The sequence below is a fragment of the Magallana gigas genome, chromosome 10 (genome assembly GCF_963853765.1).
Source record: "Magallana gigas chromosome 10, xbMagGiga1.1, whole genome shotgun sequence".
In the NCBI taxonomy this organism is placed as follows: domain Eukaryota; kingdom Metazoa; phylum Mollusca; class Bivalvia; order Ostreida; family Ostreidae; genus Magallana; species Magallana gigas.
The window spans coordinates 12,968,073-12,989,001 of NC_088862.1; the positions used below are offsets into that span (position 1 = coordinate 12,968,073).

The window sequence follows — 20,929 nt, forward strand, 5'->3', positions numbered from 1 at the left end:
ATTCTTACAAAGAATCAAACAGTTTGCATGCAGAGGTAAAACAAAAAGTTAAGGCCTTTTAATACGTAAACGATTTCGCTCTCTATGATTAAATTAAAATAAAATGATACACATGGTTGATCATTTATTACTAAGCAATGATATGTATTGCAAAATCAGGTTTAAATAACCTTTTGAGAGAAATTAAAACACCACTTGTATATGAATATTCTTGGGGGGGGGGGGGGGGGAGAGAATGTGTCAAACACACGATTGCCTTTTATATTTTTACAGTGAAAGGCCAACTTCTGGGTAAATTATATGCAGATATAGGGTTTTCATTTTCAATTCCATTTGTATTCAAGTATACAAACATACGATTTTCTTTCAATTTTCAACGATGGTAGGATAACTTATATATTTTTTAAATAAAATGAAATTGACTGGATTGTTCATACGCTATCCGCCCTCATACATATAGCTGGGTCCTATAAACGTGTCGTGCTAGCCATTTTACAAAAAAAAATTGTTTAAGATAAAAATATGTTTACGAATCTTTAATTTTATTTGTAATAGATAAAAACATACCTGTTTGTTTTGTTTTATTGTTTGTTTGGTTGTTTTTTGCTTTTGGGTTTTTTTTTGGTACCAGAAAATACTAGCTGTCTTATAAAGAAAACTTTTGATGGATAGAATTGTAATAATGATACATTATAAAGATATTAGAATAATTCTGTTTTTAACTATGTGTCTTCATGTAGTTTTCCGGTTAAGAAAAAGGCCATGATCGTTTGATATAACATATCTTTATATATCATCAAATACAAATCTTATAATACAGAATTAGAAAAAATACAAAAATATTTTTTTTTCATGAAACTTCTATGTTTTTGACGTTCATGTTGTTAGAGTGTTGTACTAGTACTAGTGTAAGTAAACGACATACACCCCTTGATAATGGGAAGCTTTTCCCGACCTATGCAACTGTATAATTTGTTTTCGTCTTTTTTGCATGACTGATTATGATATAATTGCTAAAACACATAGCCTCATATAGATAAAAAAAGCAATTAATACAAGTGTTGATCCAAAAGTAATGTCACAGATGCGATAAAATGGTATAAAATCAACGTAGAGTGACAAAACTTGAGCTTTGAGATATCTACCCAATTCAATCCAGATTTTAAAATTTTAATGCATTCTGATACATATTTCCGACGATAATATATTTTGAAGAGCGTGAAGCACGGATAGTTGCCACAGGCTAACGACGCCGTTTCTAGATCTTTGGCGTTCTTGTAGAATTTCGTAATTTACTGCTCTATAAAAATTGGCAACGATGCTCTACTTTACATTTTTCCCAATTTTTACTCATGAAGTAAGTAATTACTCTTTTTGTAATCCATGGGGTAGTATATTGGATCTTATCTAATGTGCGATCAGTTTGTCGAGGTCTCTTCGAGAAGTCTTGAAGGTAGCTTCATGTAATTTAATCAAAATTTTACTTCAAATTAGAATTTTAATAAGAACAAATTTCATGCATCATTTTATACAATACAGCGCCAGTGTAAAATGCAGTGCATAATGTGACATACTTTTGGATCAACCCTTGTATTATGTACATTTATCGTAACAAAAACAAATATATTATATACGTGTAGTTATGTTCGACAAACAGATGGATTCAGGGATCGATACATGTAAAATGAAGTGTTGTTTAGGATTGTTAATAAACTTTGACAACGGCATACTTTTGCATGCATGGCTAATGCAACCGCGTAAAAGTTGTTTTTGTTACTTGAATAAATGAGTTATATGATTGCCATACGTATAGGATTGTAGGATGGCTATAGACCTATAGCTAGATTAACTGTATGTAGCTGACTGTGGATGATCAAACAATTTCTAAATTTGAAAGCCAAATTTAAAAAAAACAACTCATGAATCCATCTGTACTGGACCATAAATAATTTGTTAGAAATATAAAGTCAGAAGGCAAATATATAGTGATATTTGACTACGAAAATATATAAATTGTTTTCACACACAATTACTTTTTTCTTCATACCTTCACTATTCTACACTAATATGATATAGGATATTGAGCACATTCTTAACTCAAGGACATAAATATGCATAGTCGACAATAATGCATGTATTCTTAATATTAACAGTAATATTTTCTTGTTTGAATTTAAAGCAAGAAAACAAATTTAGATGACATGACTTTGTTCACTATAATTTCAAGACATCGTAATCTTGCTCCGTTTCCTCCTTTATGGCATCTTCGTAAATCGATCTAAAAACAGAAATAATGTGAATGTATATAGTCTAATTGTTTTACGCATCATCATCATCACCATCATCATCATCATCATCATCATCATCATCATTCATTTTCATTGTCATCATTATAATTACATGTAGTATTTTCATATTGTCGTTCTCTCCCTCCCACTTTTTACTATCGCTTTTTCTCTCCCTGTATTTCAAACTTTTTTCCCCACTTTTATACATTGTTATATAATTGAAATACCCATTTCGTTCATGTTCCAGAGCCTGATTTTCATAAAAACTTTGCCTTCCAACTGTAATATCGTAGTTTGTTGATTCATAATTTTCACTGCAATGCAACCATACATTTGAATTAGGACTTTTACTACTACTATTGACACGTATTTGTATATCTTCGAAAATGTTGTATCATAAAAAAATAATAGATTTTAAAGAAATAATACTTGCCTTGCATTGTCATAGCAGTCTTGATCCATGTCGTCACCTTTTGCATCTAGAAACAAACATTGAACATCAAACAAAAACATTAGCTTAAATTAATCTTTATAAATGAACTGTATCTTCTGGATTGAGTGAGGTAGTAAATGTAAACAATACCTTCTATTGAATTATTTTCGTTCTTTTGAGCACCAACACTTGTGGATGGATTCTCCACATAACGGATACTGCTTTGTGTCTGGCTAATACTAAAAAACAAACGTAAAGGATAAAAAATAATAACAATTTATGTTGTTTTTTGTTGTTGTTTTTTTTTTTTTTTTTTTTTTTTTTTTAGCTTCATGTCAACATTACGCTTCATGACAACTAATGAGGATTTTTAAAGTCTTTTTTAAAGCGCTAGGCATAGCCTAGCGCTTTATTGTCGTTAGACTTCTACTTCCGGTGCATCGAATAACCGCCCCCTATGAGCAGAAGTATACATCATTTAAACTGGTTAGGGAACCAGTTTCAGGGGTTTAAGCACATAACTGCACGGGCTATTGTGAATCATACAGGCTATTGTAAATTTAATGTACGAGGCTTACATGCATCATTGCAGGGGTGTCACGCAGTGATGAGGAAATACAGTATAGTGCCAATACAGAAGCTGAAATGTTATATACATACACTGTTTATCCTTAATATACATTCAGAAGCTAGGTTAGCGCTTTTCAGTACTATGAGTACTTTGATTTGTAATCTTGTCTGTACCACGATTATTTCTATTAACCATCGGAAATTAAATAATAATGTTCATCCAGATATTTACGCTGAGAAATAGAAAAAGATAATCTTACGTGCAATTTCCATTTGCAGACAATGCTGAAAGGAAATTTAAATGCTGGTATTAAACAAATTGCTTTACTGAGTCTCAAACTTAAAATGTTATATACATGTATATAAAGAATTATTCAGGACAAAATTAATAATTATGATATAAGTTCAGAACATTTAAATGACTTACATTGATTGTTGGTTTGATCTTCGATAAAATATTTCTTTTCACTAAGAAATAAATGTTAAAAAGATATTCACTAGATCGGTATAAGTTTAACATATTGAGAGCTTCAAACGAATGGATTGAAAAAGATAATTCGCTATTATTCACAAGATGACTTTCAATTTGCATCATATATTTAAATGTTACATGAAACGTTAAACAATTCAAAAACAGCACTTGTCAAAAATATATTACATACCTTTCAATTTTAATTACCATTCCTTCAAAAAAAAATCAAATTTTAATAGAAAAATATCAAACAGTTATAAGAGTATTGCATCTTATTGAAAAATAATGAAAAATATACAAAAGTGTGCATTTTTATGTACAATACTACATTATGAAATTATAATCTATATAGCACATTTAAAAACTGTTGTGTAAAATATTGTAGTCCCGATAAGTCTTATAATGATTATTGATATCGACTACTTTTCAACGACAATAATGATAATAATAATAATTAATAATAATAATATTGATAATAAAAATAATTATCAAAGCTTTAAATATTTACCAAATAAGCTAATTTGTCTCCTCCTACACAAAATTGTAAAAAAGAGTAGCGTAGAAATCACCACAACAACAAATAGAACTGAAAGCACGGCTACCCCAGCCTTGCTGCAATCCGGTTCGTTATCAATTCGGTTCTGTGCTTCTGTAAATACAAAAAGGATAAGACCATGATTCCTGATAGATATGATAATAAATAGTTATTTAATTCATTTAATAAAATAAATCAGAATTAAATATTTTTTCACGAAGAAAAACTACCTTCAACAACAACGTGTATTGATATGTTTGAGGACGCCAATCCATTTCCACACGAAGAATAGTGGGACACTTCGCACATGAAGTGTACATCTGTGTCGTATGTTGTGACGTGATACTCTATTTTACTGAAAATTGTTATTTCTCCGCTGATGTTTGAGGTTGCTTCTTTCTTCTTTCCCTGTAGATTTACCTTTGTCAATGCTGAATCGTTTTGCTTTCTTACACACCAATTAATCATTTTCTATGGAAAAAATAAAATAAAAAACTTCAGTAAAATACGACTTTTGTTATAGAATTACAAATTTAAATCAAAAACTTGAAAAAAGTTTTGAAATGGACAGGATTTAACGATTTGGGTTGACACATCAAGAGCATAAATGATGATTTAAGTCTACAAAGTTATCAAGTATTACACATTTGTTTTACAAAGGTAAATTCTGTTCCAAGCTGGTTATTTTTTATAATACAATATGTCACTGTCAACAACACGAACTTACTGTAAATATATCAAACAGGCATACTCATGAATAGAACTTGTAAGTGAAATAAATATCATTTTACAAGTGCCCATGGATATGAAATAAATCTGTTTGACTTGATTTAATGTGTATAAGATTGTCTCAATCGAATACTTTTGTGAGTGTAACCAGAAAGGATGTTCTGTTTTAACAGTTATATTATTGTAGGTCATTCTTGAATGAAGTCCAGAAAAATGAAGTAATTTGTAATCAAAAAAAATACCCAGTATAGTATACATTGCATTTAACAAAATTGAATACTGAATTTCTGTTGACAGCTAGTAGCAAAATTGCGTTGTGAATTTTACTGTTTAGATAAATTTTACTTTCAATTGGCTTTTTGTATATTTCTGTGGCGTAATATGAATTGTAAAACTTTGACAAACGACAGAAAAATGGAAAAGCAAGCTTGGCATATTAATAAAACTATTTGTTCAGTACCGCCAGTGATGTATTATGTGAATAAACAGACGCCGTGCAGTGTAAATGGATGGTTTTTCCAGATCCATCTAATACTATTTGTCCTGGATTGAGCGAAGACTTTTTGTCATGTATCAGAATTGGCAACATTCTCCATTTATCTAAAAGAACATAAACATATAATAATTTATAGAGTTTAAATTTCGATGCATAATTACATAACTTACTATAAAAAAATGTTTGTGTTTCTACATAGCCCAGAAAATTACCTTGTTTTAAATTATTTTTTACTTTTGTAAATCTGTTTTATTAACATCAACATTTACTTTTTAAAGAATTACTTTTCGAGGCAATGACATCGCAGTAACGTTCGAAAATTGAATCATTTATCTTGATGGACAAGTCGCGAATCTTGTAACTCTAATACAACTGTCATTTTCAATTTATGTTAACTGTTTTATATACTTTAAGAGTACATGTATGCATGTAAATAATTTAAAAGTAGTTCCTAGTGATTACTCAAATTTCTTTTAGATACGCATCCAATGGTCATTGTCCACCCACCACTATGAAAAATCCTCAAAAGGGTGTGTAGATTTACAGCTACTGAAACGTTTAAGACTATTGATGTCCATAAATGTTTTGTTTGCCTATTTTTAGTGTATTCTAATTGGGTCAAACTATGGTGGGTTTTTCTTCTTCATTAAATGTGTGATAAGCTTCATTATTAATTCTCGGGGCAACTGACATTAAGGCATAGGTCATATTTACATCATAAAAGTCATTAGAAGATGATGTTTGTCAAACATTCCTGCCATCTCTTCCTCTTTTAGAAAACCTAAATTCTACTTTTAAAAAATTGTATGTTTATTGAGCTTCTGATTAATAATTTTAGATATTAGATTTGCTTTTGGTATAAAAAAAAATACTGAACATGCATTACATATGTCAAAAAATTGAAATGCATTTCATGATCTTAATGATTTAATAGTAATGATTTTTTGTTAATTTCTTTTAAACTAGTGAAAGTTTAAAAACTAAAGGAAGATAATTTATCTATTGTCAATAATACCAACATACAGTTAGACTTCTGCGTTTTTTTTGTTGTTTCTTAATATCTTGAGATCAAACAAAACTGTTACAATTATAAATGTGAGTGTTAAGCCAGATAGGTGGACAAAAACATTTATTTCTTTATTCATGTTTTCAATTGAATGTTCATTTAGTTTCAAAGCATGATACTTGTAATATTCTTAAAAGCAAAACAAAACCAATAAAAATTCAAACAAACAAACAAAACATTGATATTACAATGAAAAAAATGAAAGTGTACTGTTACTGTCTTATTAGAGGAAAAAAGAAAGTTTGTCAAAGAAAATGATTTTTTTCCTTCACAAAACAATTTGGATAAAGCTAATTTTATCTTTTACAGAAATAAATGATATTTCTCCATGTAACTAGGAAAATAAATACAAAGTACTGATCTAAATAAGAAATAATGAAAATGTAAAAAAAATATTTAAAACTATAAATTACTTGGCTGTGTGTCTGTAGTTGGTATGCTTAGTGTCGCATTTATCCCCTCTATTCCACAGGCACTACCCCACCCAGACTCACACATTATCTCTAAATCAGTGTTATTTTGTGTAACGTGATAAAACAAGACTGAGTTCTGCACAACAGTACATCCATCTTTGCTTCTTTCCACTACGTTTGTACGAGGGGGATCTTGAAATTGTAGAGAATTGAATTTTCCTTTTTCTTTTTTGCACCAACGGATATCCTATCGAAAAAAATACACCAAGTAAGTTTAAATCAAACAGTATTCAATATGTGTTTTCATAATGTTTTAACGCTGTCTTAAAATACATATTATAATTTCAAATAGTTACAGGCCTGAGTATGGTCGCAATTTAAGCTGTAATTTTTCAATTTATCCGAATTTGTTGTGTACGATGTTTTATCACAGTATCTATTTGCTTGTTTGTTTGTTATAAATATACGTAATGAACTACTACTTTTTACTGTTTCTAACATAATTTTGTTTTTAATGTGATTTTTTTCTACCGAGCAGTCTAAATTCAAACAAAAGCATGACTCGAGCCAAAGTAATACATAGATATAACAGAATCGTTAAGTTCAGAAAAACACAACTGATATTAAACTTTTAGTAAACCATTGAAACTATTTTTGTTTACCAAACAAAACCTTGGAGTGGAAAAAAAGTTGAAATCGTGAGTACGGTTTTTAAAGTTATATATTGTATAGTCAAATGAAGTTTTCCAAAGCTATTTTCTGACATTAATGATGAGGTTGAAATAAACAAAGTACATACAGTTCCGATCAGATCAAACATAACTGAAAATAGACCCCAACTATTCCCTAGGTTTATTTCTAGGGTCTCCTCGAGGTTTACTCTGGGTATATTATAGCAGGACTTGAGTCATTACTCCGAGTGAACCCAAAGTAAACCCAGAGTACACAGAGAGTAAACCCGGATCGGAAGTAGGACATTAAAAGCAGAAGAATAAAACAAGCAAATCCAATTCCGAGTAGACCCAGAGTAAACCCCGAGTGGACGAAAGGTAAACCCATAGTGAACATAAATTTTCAAAAAGCAGAACAAGAGTAAACCCCAAGTAAACCCTGAAACTAAACCCGGGTTTAGTTGGGGTCTGCTCTGGTGTAAGTTTGGGTCTAGTCGGTATGGTACTGTACTGTCCATGATGAATTCTTGTAACATATGTAATTTATTTTATTTCATAACGATTTATGTTATGGTAGGTATGCCATAATTCAAATAAGAGTCCCGATGTGTATATTGTTAGCATTACAATTAATAGGCAATAGTTAAGATATCAATGGAGTACGAAGGTATGCTCAGACGGGTCGCTGATATTTTTCACCATAACAAATCAAGTACTATACAAAACAATTAACCACAGTTATTCATCTATTACTTCTTAAAACCTGGCAGTGGATAATTTATCATTATCATCATGTTTATTTTCATGATCTTTTTCATGAACCTGTATTTATCCATTCGGCCTCCGCCCACCTAAGTAATTATGTGTCTATATTTGTATTTACTTTGAATGTACACATACCTTTGTTGGCATGGAATTGATATTTTCTACTTCCCCAATGCATTGCAACTGCAAAACATCATCTGTTTCATACATTGACTTCGACAGTTGTTGTCTATTTATAATAGATATTTCCAGAATATTTTCGGGGGGCTGACCTGTAAATTTACAGGATTGTCCCTTTTTAATTTCTGTGTACACTCATATCAACAATTTTAATAACTCTTTTTCTGTTTCTATAGAATAATATAGATTACAATTGGTTATGCTTTATGACTAAAATTTGGCACAATGTGAATTAAAATCAATAAATCCGAAGTTAGCGTTACATGTAAATACCTTTTATTGAATACATATCCCTCTCTGAACTGTTAAATGTTTCAGCATTATTGGAAAAAAGACACCTTGTGCTTGCAGATATTTGGCTATCAATCGCGCATTTGTCTGATTGAAGAGATACAGTAAGTAATATATACTGGTCATCGTAGTAAGAGTGCGAGCAATCACCTCTATATGACAATAACGTAACGCCTTTGAATTGAGTTTCATTATTCAATCTGTATATCCCAGAGTCGTTACATTTGATGACTGATATGAAGTCTTCGTTCTCATTTTGGCGGATCTCAAGTGTCAACTCCATAAAAGATCCGTACCACCAAAAACTTCTACACTGAATTGTTACGTTTCTTTTACCGATGGGGAAAGAAGTGGGGGAAACTGATATGTAATATCCTACAACATTAAAAAAAAGTCGTCAACTTAAGCGATTGGGCAAACTTGTTTGTACGTATTGTAAATTTATCTTGTTTAAAACAATAGTGGGTTGTATTAAGTAAGATTTTCATTAAAGATTTGAAAGGATTATTCCTTCATCGTTTTATACATACCAGAAATGAATGGTACGAAAATCAAGATCCAAACCGTTGCAAACGCCATGGCGGCCATTTATCTAAACAAGGATGTTTTATGTCATACTTACATTCTATTATTACTCTGATAAATTCTATAAATAGCGTAACGTTCTGGTAGATTTATTTCAACGAATGCAAGATTTATCAATCAAGAACTAAAAGGAATTAAAGAATTTTTAGGCTTGTAGATGCATTTATTACTAATTCATTCCTAAGTATTTTAACCTCTTTCCTTTACATTTCTATGATATTTGAGTAAATTGTTTGTAGCTATTGGATGATAAATGCCAGTATTCATACAATTGCTTCGTCTTAGATTCCTTTGCAAAACGCAGCTGAGGTCTTTAGAAGAGAATTTTAAAATTATTGCGTGTCTCCTTTCATATTTGTCAATACAAAGAACGGTATCACAAATACATGTAACATTGCAATGTTTACATGTACACTTATATATCTGCAGGTTTAATTCTGGAAATTCAACGTTCTTGAACTTGCTGTTTAATAAAAAAAATGTTGTTTGTATTATCTGATATTCAGAATAGTTGAAAGGCTTTGTAACATGACCTTTTGATTCCTCGTCTGTTATTCAAGTCATTTAAAACCGCAAGGTAAAAGAACAGGTTTGTCGTGTACATTAAGTTTTACAGACGACATAAATCAATCGAGAGGAACAAGTCATATTTTAGGTGTTTATTTTAGAACAGTTATTAAAGTTTATTTAACCTGTGCCACATGCATTATTTGCAAATAATGAGAATTAAAATTCTGCATAAAAATCTGTTTTTTATAGGTATAAACGAGGTCTTTACTTTATTCTAAGGATATACATTCACGTTCGGAAAATGGCCGCCGTAAATGGGGTTTTTTTCTGTAAAGTAGATTTTAATTTTTTAAAAAGCCTATTTTCTACAATGACCAGAATTAACAGAATCTCTTACTTTTTTTCTACTTTTGTCGATGTTATTTTTTAAGTCACTCCCCTTGTGTTAACAATTATCGTCCGCAAACCAAGATCAGAGTTCAATGTGTTGAATAAAATCGCAATTGGCCTACTTTTCAACAGTCAGTGTTCGTCACTTTACAAATTGCGGATAATTTGTTTAAAAAAAAAATTACACGAATTCTATGTCCAGTTAGAGCGTAAAGAAAAACATTTATAACACTACTTCGTGCATACATTACGTCCAGAAATTAATATCATTAAAACATAGAAAAAATATTGATAACATCAGTAGAAGGGTCAAAATATGAAACCCTAATTTTTACGAAGTTGCGATGGCGAAGGAGAGATACTACTATCGCTCCCTCGCTTTCGCAACTTCGCACTTTCCCCTTCGCCTTTTTTGATTGTATAACAAGTTTAGGATAATTACATAGAAACTTTGCACTTTCGCCTTCGTCTTTTGTAACAACATTCAACAATTCTCGGTCAATTACATAGAAATTGATGCAGGTAAAGTACTCGCCCGAAATTTACGGAACACTCTCGGATCTTATTGGCACGCATGCACTAGGCCATCGTGATTACTGTAAATGCATACTTATATTTTCTTTGTTATGTGACATACATGGTATATGTTTACCAGTGCTGGGTATGCCTATTCATAATATAATCAACTGTAACATTTAAATCTCAGTAAGCAACCATCCTTGTTCATTCATGGATCTAGAGAATAGAGGATGAGAGGGGGTCCGCGCACCCCCCCCCCCCCCTCCCCCACGCATCGTATAATCAATATTATTAATTTCAAACAGTAAAGGGGGAGAGGACCAAATACAATTATTCATCGGACCCTTTCCCTCGAAAAAATTATGGAACTGCGCAGATAAAAATTCTTAAAAGTTCGTCCTCTGTTGCATGTCATTTTATGCAGCTAAAATTATCTTTAAACGATAAAGTAGTCCACAAACATAAAACGCAAGAGTGCGAAGTTGCGAAGGGGAGGGAGCGATAGTAGTATCGCTCCTTTGCAGCCTCGCACTTCCGCGTTCGTTCTTCGCGATTCGCCGTCGCATCTTCGCACTTTCGCTCCTTCGCTCTCGCAACTTCGCACTTTCGCCTTCGCAACTTCGCACTTTTACTTTCGCAACATCGCACTTTCGCCTTTGCATCTTCGCACTCTCGCATCTTCACCCTAAATGGCCCAATCGGAACACCATGCTCTGCAATTGACAACCCAACTTATACTTATAGCTCGCTTTTTAGGGAGTAAATTCTTCAAAATCATATACATGTATGTCACTTTTAGATATTTTCAATAAATCCTGGGACAGCAATCAAAATGATTATAATATACCTTTTATTAATATCGGATATCGAATTAAAACTTCATCAAAATTCCTACAAAAATTCATATATTACTGGTTCCAGTAAATGTTCTACCAAGCCTCTTCCTTAGCTCCTTCCTAAAATATAAATTAAAATATTATTTAAAAACAGCAGTACGGGGAAAACATCAAGGGTACTGGGCAACAGTATGTTTAAGAGGCGATGAAAATTAGACGTAGATGCTTAAAAAGTTTTAAAAGTTTGAAATCACATTTTTTATCAAAAACCAATCGCATCAAAATTTACGACTTTTCTACACTTTATACATTCCCCGATAAATTAGAGTCCATTCTTTTTTAACAATATTGATGGCTGCTACTTGAATATTATTAAAATTGGATCTCGTTAAGTGTCTAACCTTGTCTCTGATTATTTACAAATCGATTTTGTTAAAAATCTTTTCAGATTAAGTTCACAAATAATCCGAAGATTATATAAAAAGATGCTTACTTTCTGATTAACAACATATCTGTAGATTTTAAAAACCGGGTCCTTTAACCATATGTTGGAATTCCCATGTGCACCAAAGCGCGCTATTGCTAGCAGGTCTATTTTTTTGTTCATATGAAGCAGAATTTTTTCAAAGGCTTTTGCATCATAAAAGAGAAATCACACGCTGTGCCCTTCAACTTGACATTCATATATAATGGAACAAGATCCTTTCTCTAATCTATGTAAAAGACCGTGTTTGGTCTGCTCCTGTTTTGTTTTTTTCCACTTTGACATTTTATTTTGTTTGTTTTCACCATATTTTATGTAGATTAGTGTCACGAATACTAATGTACATGTTTAGATTTAATACCTTCATTTGATACATAAAAAATGTTAACAAATAGATGTCCCGTCAATGAACAGCTTTTCATATATGAAGAAGTTATCTGCATATTTTTTTAATAACCGCTGTAATGTTGGTTCGTACCCTAATTCTCCTGAGAAATTGTGATTTTAAACAATGTAATGGAAATATAGATTATTATACAGTGACGTTACCTATGAGTAAGAAAACTTTCTATCCTGTACGGAAAGTTCGTATTATCAAAGAATACTATACACCGCGTTTCAAGCGAGATAACTCCCCCGACTCTTGTATTCCCGCTTTACCAAATCTCACTCAGTCTGTGACAACAGACACCTTTTCTCAACGTAGCTTCTTTTGGCTTCGGTACAAATGTAAATGTATAAACCCTGTTACGATGTGTAGAGGCACTGTGCTTCAGGTGCTTATTTACCAGCAAAATTTAGCACCGAATTCATTCACTTGATCAAACTCTTGCCCACTATAGCTTGTGAAAAGCAGCAACAGCAATTGACGTTTGTAACGAAAAAGTTACGTAGCCTAACACTAAGGAAGCTAAGATCACTCATATATACTTGGCAGATGAGCAGATGCATTCCAATTCATACAGCAGCTTCTAGATCCTCAAGCACAAGCTGGTTGGACTACGGTATTCAGTTTAGACTCTAGAGCTCCCGCAGCCCATTATTACCTTGTAGACGCCGAGCTCTAGCTGTTGTATGTGTCAAGACTATACCAACACAAGCAAGTCCCATTAAAACTCCCTTAAATGCTACGACTACAATTACCAGGGAACTTGATTCGGGCCATATTGGTTTCATCAGAACAGTGAAGTATACACTTACACGACTGACCTTGGTGGTGGTTACTGCACTTAATCAACCTCGAACAAACTTCGGTTCAGTACATGTCCTCTGATGATACAATTACAATGAAAAAGCAAGTTTGGCTGTGGTTTGTCGCTTGACAAAAAAAAGACATAAATAATGGATTCTGATTACTCGTAAAATGTCCCGCAGACTTACTATTATTAGTCATTCATTTCATCACAATTAGCACACTTGGTCTCACTATTGGATGTGCTTCTTCCGAAACTTTTCCTCGTCCTCGTATTAGATTATTTAAGCTGCAGCAAATGCAGATATCTATCTATACTACTATATTAAAATAATAGACTCGATTTTTTTAGCTTTAATACCGAGAAATCGGATGAGTACTGTCTTTTGTTTTATATATTTTAAACATCATTGGTACTTGAAGATTACCAATCTGTTTTTATATTTTCTCAATCAAGCTTCGCTAATTAATAATCAAAGAAAATTCCTTTAAAAAATCCGGAAATCATCTGAATTTTTTGGATTTTACAATCATGGGCATGGGCATTACATTCACGCTAAATCAGGGAGGGTCTTTAGTTTATGTTTCCAAAATATGACATTTGTATGGATAAACTCAAAAACGATATTACAAATACATGTAAATTTTCATTCAAAATTTGTCATATATTCATCAAAGGAAAAACTCTTAGTGCATTGAATTTGAAAAACCCCGAGAGTTCTGAATGTGTAAATTCAAAGCGAGGAAAAAATTTGGTAAAAAGAATGGAATTCTTCATTAGTATGAATTAAATTTTTAGATGAAAGATATTTACAGCATCAGAATGGTTTTCTGTGAATAATTTGACTGTTATTTACGATGCAGCTTCATTAATTTTCTCCAAAATCGTTCCGGAGCGATTCCGCAATTTTCTGCTACATTTATACGGGTGTACATATCGGAGGCGTTTTTAACTGTGGTGAAGGCCCGTTCCGAGCTTTTTCTAACTAAGCAGAGTGTAATTAATTGAAATTAAAAGCATTATTGTAGGCTTAAAGCTTGGTTATATAAATGTCAACAATACGGCGTGTCGATGTAATATTTCGTAAATGTCCAATATCATATGTTATATATGACAACCCGCGCACGCACGGGTCAAAGTCTAGTAGTTATACATGTAACTACCCGATTGATTTTTTGTTTGTTTGCGGGCATGGCGAATACCAAAAACTGCCTCCAGTTAATGAATACATTTGTTCACGTATGCTAGCAAGTGAGTGTATCTATTTCACTCGAAAGTCAGGGGGCCTTTCCTCTGGCATTGTATTTTAGGTCTTGGCATTGACACCGTCAGTCAATTAATATTCATGCCCCTGACAAAGTCAAGGCTTATCTTGTACCATTAATCTATTTGGAAATACTAAATCACTCTTAAATAACTGCAATCATTAGCAGGGTATTTAGCTTTCATCACCAAGCCATCCCAGCAGGCAGAACATTTTGCAGGAGAATGTATAGTAGTTTATCTCTGTTGAACTTTATCATTATACATGTAATAGAACAACACAAACCTTGAAACAAAATATACAAATTTGGCTTCAACTTTTAGTAATTGCAATAGCTCAACAATTACAACCGTAAGCATGGTAGTTTTTATTTTATTTTTACAATGGAACTAAAGGGGTCAAAATTCATGATCATAACAAATTGTTGGATGGTTAGAATGAAAAAAGAACTATCAAAAACAAAGGCACATAAAATTTTAGACATATAATTTGCATTCTTATTCTCAACTGAACCTCATTTTAAATTATTTTCTCTCATCTAAGTAATGCAGTTTACATAAAGCACTATACTTTTCATATTTAATGATAACGACTAATTATAAAACCTTTGCGATCGAAGGAGAAAGTATTAGATGGGGACTCGGAATCATGAAGCAGTCTTAGACTGAAGTCAAAACGTGTACACTGTCATAGACTATTTTGTGTTATCATTGAATATGTAACGAAAAAACAAAATGCTTATAATGTATCTATATATTACGTAGATAGTTTGTTCCAAATATTGAATACACACATTTTAAAATTAAAAACAAAACAGCGTGTTATCTATTTTTTTTATCCACACACAGATTTATGCATTTTATAAACAAGCTATATAGCTAAAGGTACATGAAGCTTTGTACGCATACACACTATGACAACTTGGATACACATAAAATTGTCCGTGTTTATTCTACCAAAAAGATTTAATGTGGATCGGAGACCTTAGTACTAAATCAGTTTCTATGAATATATTCTTTTTAATTAGATAAGACAGGGCTCTAATTTTAACTTTATTTTGTATTATGAACATAATAAATATGCATTATCACAAACCTTCAAACTTTTGACACTTGTTAAAAAAAAGACAATTGTTACGAGCAACTTTTAAAAAGAAATATACAAGAAACAAATTCTGTAGCAATAAATGACATTTTGAATATTATAATGAAAAATTATATGCTAAGTTTCAGTTATGGCTGCTTAGAAGTGCAATGTGGTTATTGACAAGCAAAGGCAAACAATGTTTTGTATAATACATGTTAACATCTTGAACTTTTTTCATCGTTTGTTTTTTAATCGTCTTGTATTGGACCAACGGCAATGTAACCATATCTGAAATTTGTAATATTTATTGCCATACAGTAATAAATTAAAGATTTTTTTCTAATTTATGAAATACATCAACGAATCTATCTATTTCGTAGTAAAACATCATTTCTGGGATAGGTGAATACATTTTAAACTAAATTACGTCTTCATAGATCGAATTCATAGGAAAATTAAAAAAACCTTACCCTTCATAATATGTAGAATTCACCTGTTGTTGAACATCTCCTGAAAACATTATTTGTAGAACTTAAATTTTAACTTACAAAGATACACAGCATGTATTGCGTTTTATTGAAGTAGAATAATACCTTGTGTTGAAGCGAGCCGTTTCTCCCCCTCTTGAGAACTTGAGCATGCTCTTTCCAGGCAATCTATGCTAAATAAAACAATTACACAAACTTTAATTTCAAAATACATTTGGTTTATTGTATTATGCTTTACATTAAAATAAGTTTTGGAATAGTTTTTCTGATGCGCTTATTCTACTCCAATGAAACCTAATGGTATCCTAACAAATACTTTCATGTCGCACAATGATGCTCAAATGAACTACTCTATATAGTATTGCCCCCTTTCAAAATTTGGATATATCTGAAATAATTTAGGGCATGCTAGATTGTTTTGTAATTTTGGAATAAAGTAGATGAAAGATAAAATATCCTCATTATATGTTATATATCTTAAACAATAATGTAAACTTTTTATAAGTACTGTAACTCTGAAGTATGGACCACTGAAAACCTTTGCACTATTTATTCTTTTTTTCAAAAATAAGAAATTTTAATTAATTGAATCTTCAAATACTGTTTATTACAAAATTTGTAAATTTTTGTACAATGCATAACAAATGCTCTGGTAAGAAAAAAAGAATCTTACGTTTTCGTTGTCTCCGATGCAGGTATTGCAGGTAATGCTTGAATGTCAAAATATATATCGATTGCAACATTTTCACAACCCTCAAATTGACATATACCTGGCCATAGTGAAGAATATAGATATACATAAAGCACCTCGAAATTCATTTTATTTGAGCTAAACATTCGCTGCGGCCGGGGTGTTAGCCTCACGACCTTTGGAACCCACTCTCCTAGCAGTGAGCAGCCACCGTGTACAACAAAAAATCGTGCTTTCGAGATACCAAACAAATCCTAGCACGCTGGTCGCTCACTACAAGGTTGTTTAAGATGCAGGTAGAATACAGGGAAACGGCTATTTGAGAGGATCGGAACAATACATATTGCATAGATAACATTTAATAAGCACAAACATTGCAACATTGTGATGAATCTCAAATTGACATATTATAACTGCTCAAAGGGAAGAATATAGATATACATAAAGCAGAGGGAAACTCACTTTATTTGAGCTCAACCTCCGTTGCCGCCGGGGTTGTTATCTCAAGACCTTTGGAACTCATTTTCCTAGCAGTGAGCAGCCACCGCGCTAATCACTCTGTCATATAGACACGACAAATAATCCTGCTTCTTGCTTTCGATAACAAACGATACCTAGTGCGCTGGTCGCTATCTACACGGTCGTTTGACATAGATGAAGAATATAATGAAACGGCTATCTGAGAGGATCGGAACAATACGCATTGCATAGATATATACATATGGCAGCTCATTGCTAGGAGAGTGGGTTCAAAAGGTCGTGAGGTCAAGCCCCTGCAAGGGCAGAGATGGAACTTAACGATCATATCAAATTGCATATTCACTTACAAATTTTGAACATACATTCTAAAAATAGAATTAAGAAATGGATATTGAGTACTTATGTTAATTATTGCTTTTACTTACACCGATTACCAGATATACATGCAATTGTTTTTTCTTCTTGACCATTCGAGAGATGTTTGCTTGAAGGTAGAAAAGGTGTAATTGTTTCATTTATTGTGAACAACCAAATTATTTGATAATTAATACGAAACACTTCTGTTGCAGTTCAAAAAACGTCAATAATATAAAATCAAATATGTTTCTTACATACCGAGGTCTGTCAATTTTAATTGCCCAACCTTAAAAAAAAAATTTAATCATCAATAATAATTGTTAGTAATTAACATAATTTAAGTATAGAATTAAACATTAATCAGGGTTATTGTATACATATTTAACCTTTTCATGACAAACAACCAGTGTCCAAGTTTACATCGCAATTAACGGTTTACAAACACAAAAACAAAGTAATGTCTTTTTTAAAATCCATGTCAGTCATTAAATTTTGAAGACATATATAGGTCCGTAATTTGACATACATGTAAAAGTAATTTATGTAATATTAAATATGATAATATTTAATGTTCCGAAAGCCAAAATTTAGTAAAACTATGAATAGCATCTGTTGTACACTAACAATGTACTACTAATTGTATAGAAAATGATGCATTTTTTCATTTTCAATTTGCAATTAGGTAAAAGATAAAACTAGACTTTTATTATTTGATTATCATTGAAAAAAAAGCAGATTTTGATCATTGATTATGAAAAACTTAAGACCGGTGTAATGGATATATATAATCATTTATTAAAAGTTGGAAATCTAGGTCCGAGATTTTTACCCGAATTTATTTAGTTTGAAATGCCAATTTAAAAAACATTTTCTCATTGATTCCCATTTACATTGATATTAGAAACACATATTTAATTAGCGTTTGTTATGAAGTATCATAAAAAACACAGGATGAACCTCTGCCATTCAATGAACTGAAATGTGACTGACCGGTTACTAAAAGGCGATTGAAAGGCTTGGCTATGCCATTCAGTCAACTTTCCAGACCTTTCAGTTAACATTCAGTTGACTGAATGGCAAAGGTTCATCCTGTAAATTCACATCTCTGAGGTATCAGATGGCACAAATCTATAGTATGGGCGCTTTTATTTACTCATACGATCTTGACACGAAATGCCTTCTATGATAAAATAGCAGATTTAAACAATTTCGATTTATGCTTTACAGATGCTGAATGAGATAGATAGAAATATAATCAAGATATTTTAAAGTAATTTGTTAATTTTAAAGCATGTAAAAGTATGGGTCAAAAATAGATTTTTAATAATGTTAAACCTCAAAGACTCATGCTATATTTTTTGCTCCTTCATTGATATTATGAAGGTCAAAAGAAAAATAAATCTTTTGAAACACAAGTCATTTACAGAAAAGCATATAGTATATAAATAGTGCCTGTTTGGGAGGGTAACTGATGAAATTGATACCCCGAGAAAACCATTGTCAGCAGACGCGAAGCGGAGGTTGACAATGTTTTTCGAGGAATGTCAATTTAAACACTAACCCTCCCAAACAGGCACTATTTATTTTATTATACTGAATGTCCTAATTTTAAAGAAAATTGTACTGCTTTTATATAGAAATGAAGTGAATTCTACCGCGAACCGTACGCGCATATTTTACGCGCATGTAACAAATCGTTGTGTTACCCGGGGCCTGCTGCAAAGTATGTTGCTAACGCTGAGGGTAATACCAACTGCGTCTAAACCAATCAGATTTCAGTAGGGAACATGAAAGTATAATAATATAAATTGTTAGATGAATCAACTAAATAGATTACGTCCTTAAAATAACAATACTTGCTGGCTTTTTCTTAGTTCTTCAATCTTAAAACTGGTGTTTGTAATTATTTTATATTTATATTCAACACCACAACATTAATCGTATCTGACCGAAATGAAAAAGGAATCTTTAAAATTAGCCCTGTAAATGAAAAGAAAAGATGTCATTTTGGGGGGTTTTAAACTAAAATTAAGTGCTGCGCATTTACAAAATCTAGTTTATTATTTCTTGTATATGCATTTTTATGTAAAGCTCCTTTTTGAGCAACATTTGTGTTCAATGTAAAATCATCTTTAGAATCAACTTAGGGTTTTACATGCTCAATGTATTATGTTCTGCCCTGCAGTGTTCATCAAACTTATTAGATATGTGATTTGGAAATATTTACCAAACATCCTGATTTCTTTTCGTCGAAAAAGCACAGCAAGGACAAGGATTTTAAGAATAACGGTCAAAGTCAGAAGCCCGGACAATGCAGCAACTACAGCTGTGTTATTTTCAGGTTCCTTGGACATCTGTCGTTGCATTCCTTTTTTCAATAAACATTATTGATGCTTACACGTAATTCAAAACATACCGTTGTACTGGTTCAGTAAAATATCAGATTTAAAAAACTGGTTTAAAAAAATGATGACATAAAAATAAATGAACAAACACAAGATCTTTCAGATTTGATGCAAAATTTCTTTAAAAAAAAAAACTTTAAAATACTACAGAACCAAAACAAAAAGATGCAATATACTTATGTCAACATTTGTACTTTGGGGGGTGGGGGGAATGGGATGTTGTCGTGTATCTCATAACATCAAAATATAGGAAGTTTAAAATAAAGAAATTGGGAAAAGTAATAGTAAAATATGTTGAATTTTATCTTATCAAAACAATATCTTAATAAAACACTAAACAGGGGATTTCTATCACAGAAATCTTAATAAAACTCATTATTGTCCAAAGATTGTTCATCTATAACGTTATTATTATGGTCTACAAATTCCCACAGTTTTGCATTTATGATAAATATACATATTTTAAATGATTAAAAGTTGGGCTTAAATGAAAAAAAGATTCATAATACTGAGGCCTGATCATCATTTTTTAAAAAGTTTTAAAAGAATCAATACGTTGTTCTTATACGGATAATTATTAATCAAATATATTACCTTTTCTTGTATCAACGTGGACTGAGGTTTGAACAGATGGAAAACCTGTACCGCATGTTTTTGAATTTGAAATTTCACAAAGAAAATGGACATCACTATCAACTACTGTGACGTGATATTGTATTTTACTGTAGAATG

The 20,929-nt window shown here is 31.7% G+C and overlaps 1 protein-coding gene and 1 long non-coding RNA gene across 5 annotated transcripts; both read right to left on the reverse strand.

Annotated features, from left to right (window-relative positions):
* Positions 1–766: 766 nt before the first annotated feature.
* Positions 767–9,513, reverse strand: LOC105339488 (uncharacterized). Of its 4 annotated transcripts, XM_066073092.1 has the most exons (14): positions 9,440–9,513; positions 8,892–9,284; positions 8,574–8,710; positions 7,003–7,249; positions 5,488–5,627; positions 4,529–4,769; positions 4,272–4,412; positions 3,954–3,975; positions 3,719–3,759; positions 3,552–3,576; positions 2,872–2,960; positions 2,722–2,767; positions 2,516–2,602; positions 767–2,278 (listed from the first exon to the last, which is right to left on the reverse strand). In XM_066073092.1, the coding sequence occupies exons 1-14, from the start codon at positions 9,495–9,497 to the stop codon at positions 2,215–2,217; spliced, it is 1,731 nt and encodes a 576-aa protein (XP_065929164.1). In that variant the 5' UTR covers positions 9,498–9,513; the 3' UTR covers positions 767–2,214. The 4 variants fall into 4 exon arrangements, with proteins under 4 accessions (XP_065929164.1, XP_065929166.1, XP_065929167.1 ...); XM_066073094.1 differs by lacking the exons at positions 8,574–8,710; positions 8,892–9,284 and having other exon boundaries at positions 9,440–9,511; XM_066073095.1 differs by lacking the exons at positions 8,574–8,710; positions 9,440–9,513 and having other exon boundaries at positions 8,892–9,028.
* A 5,971-nt stretch (positions 9,514–15,484) lies between these two features.
* On the reverse strand, positions 15,485–17,852 carry LOC136272353 (uncharacterized). The gene is made up of 4 exons (XR_010710340.1): positions 16,938–17,852; positions 16,370–16,437; positions 16,247–16,286; positions 15,485–16,064 (listed from the first exon to the last, which is right to left on the reverse strand). It is a non-coding gene; the product is annotated as an uncharacterized lncRNA (long non-coding RNA).
* Between the last annotated feature and the right edge of the window lie 3,077 nt (positions 17,853–20,929).

Bases quoted from the DNA above. Each gene is read 5' to 3' on its own strand.
- LOC105339488 (XM_066073092.1), bottom strand. From the start codon at position 9,497: ATGGCCGCCATGGCGTTTGCAACGGTTTGGATCTTGATTTTCGTACCA. The intron at 4,413-4,528 runs GTAGTTTTTCTT...TTGTATTTACAG, and splicing joins AATACACGTTGTTGTTGAAG to AAGCACAGAACCGAATTGAT. The intron at 2,961-3,551 runs GTAAGATTATCT...TTTGTTTTTTAG, and splicing joins TCTGCAAATGGAAATTGCAC to TATTAGCCAGACACAAAGCA.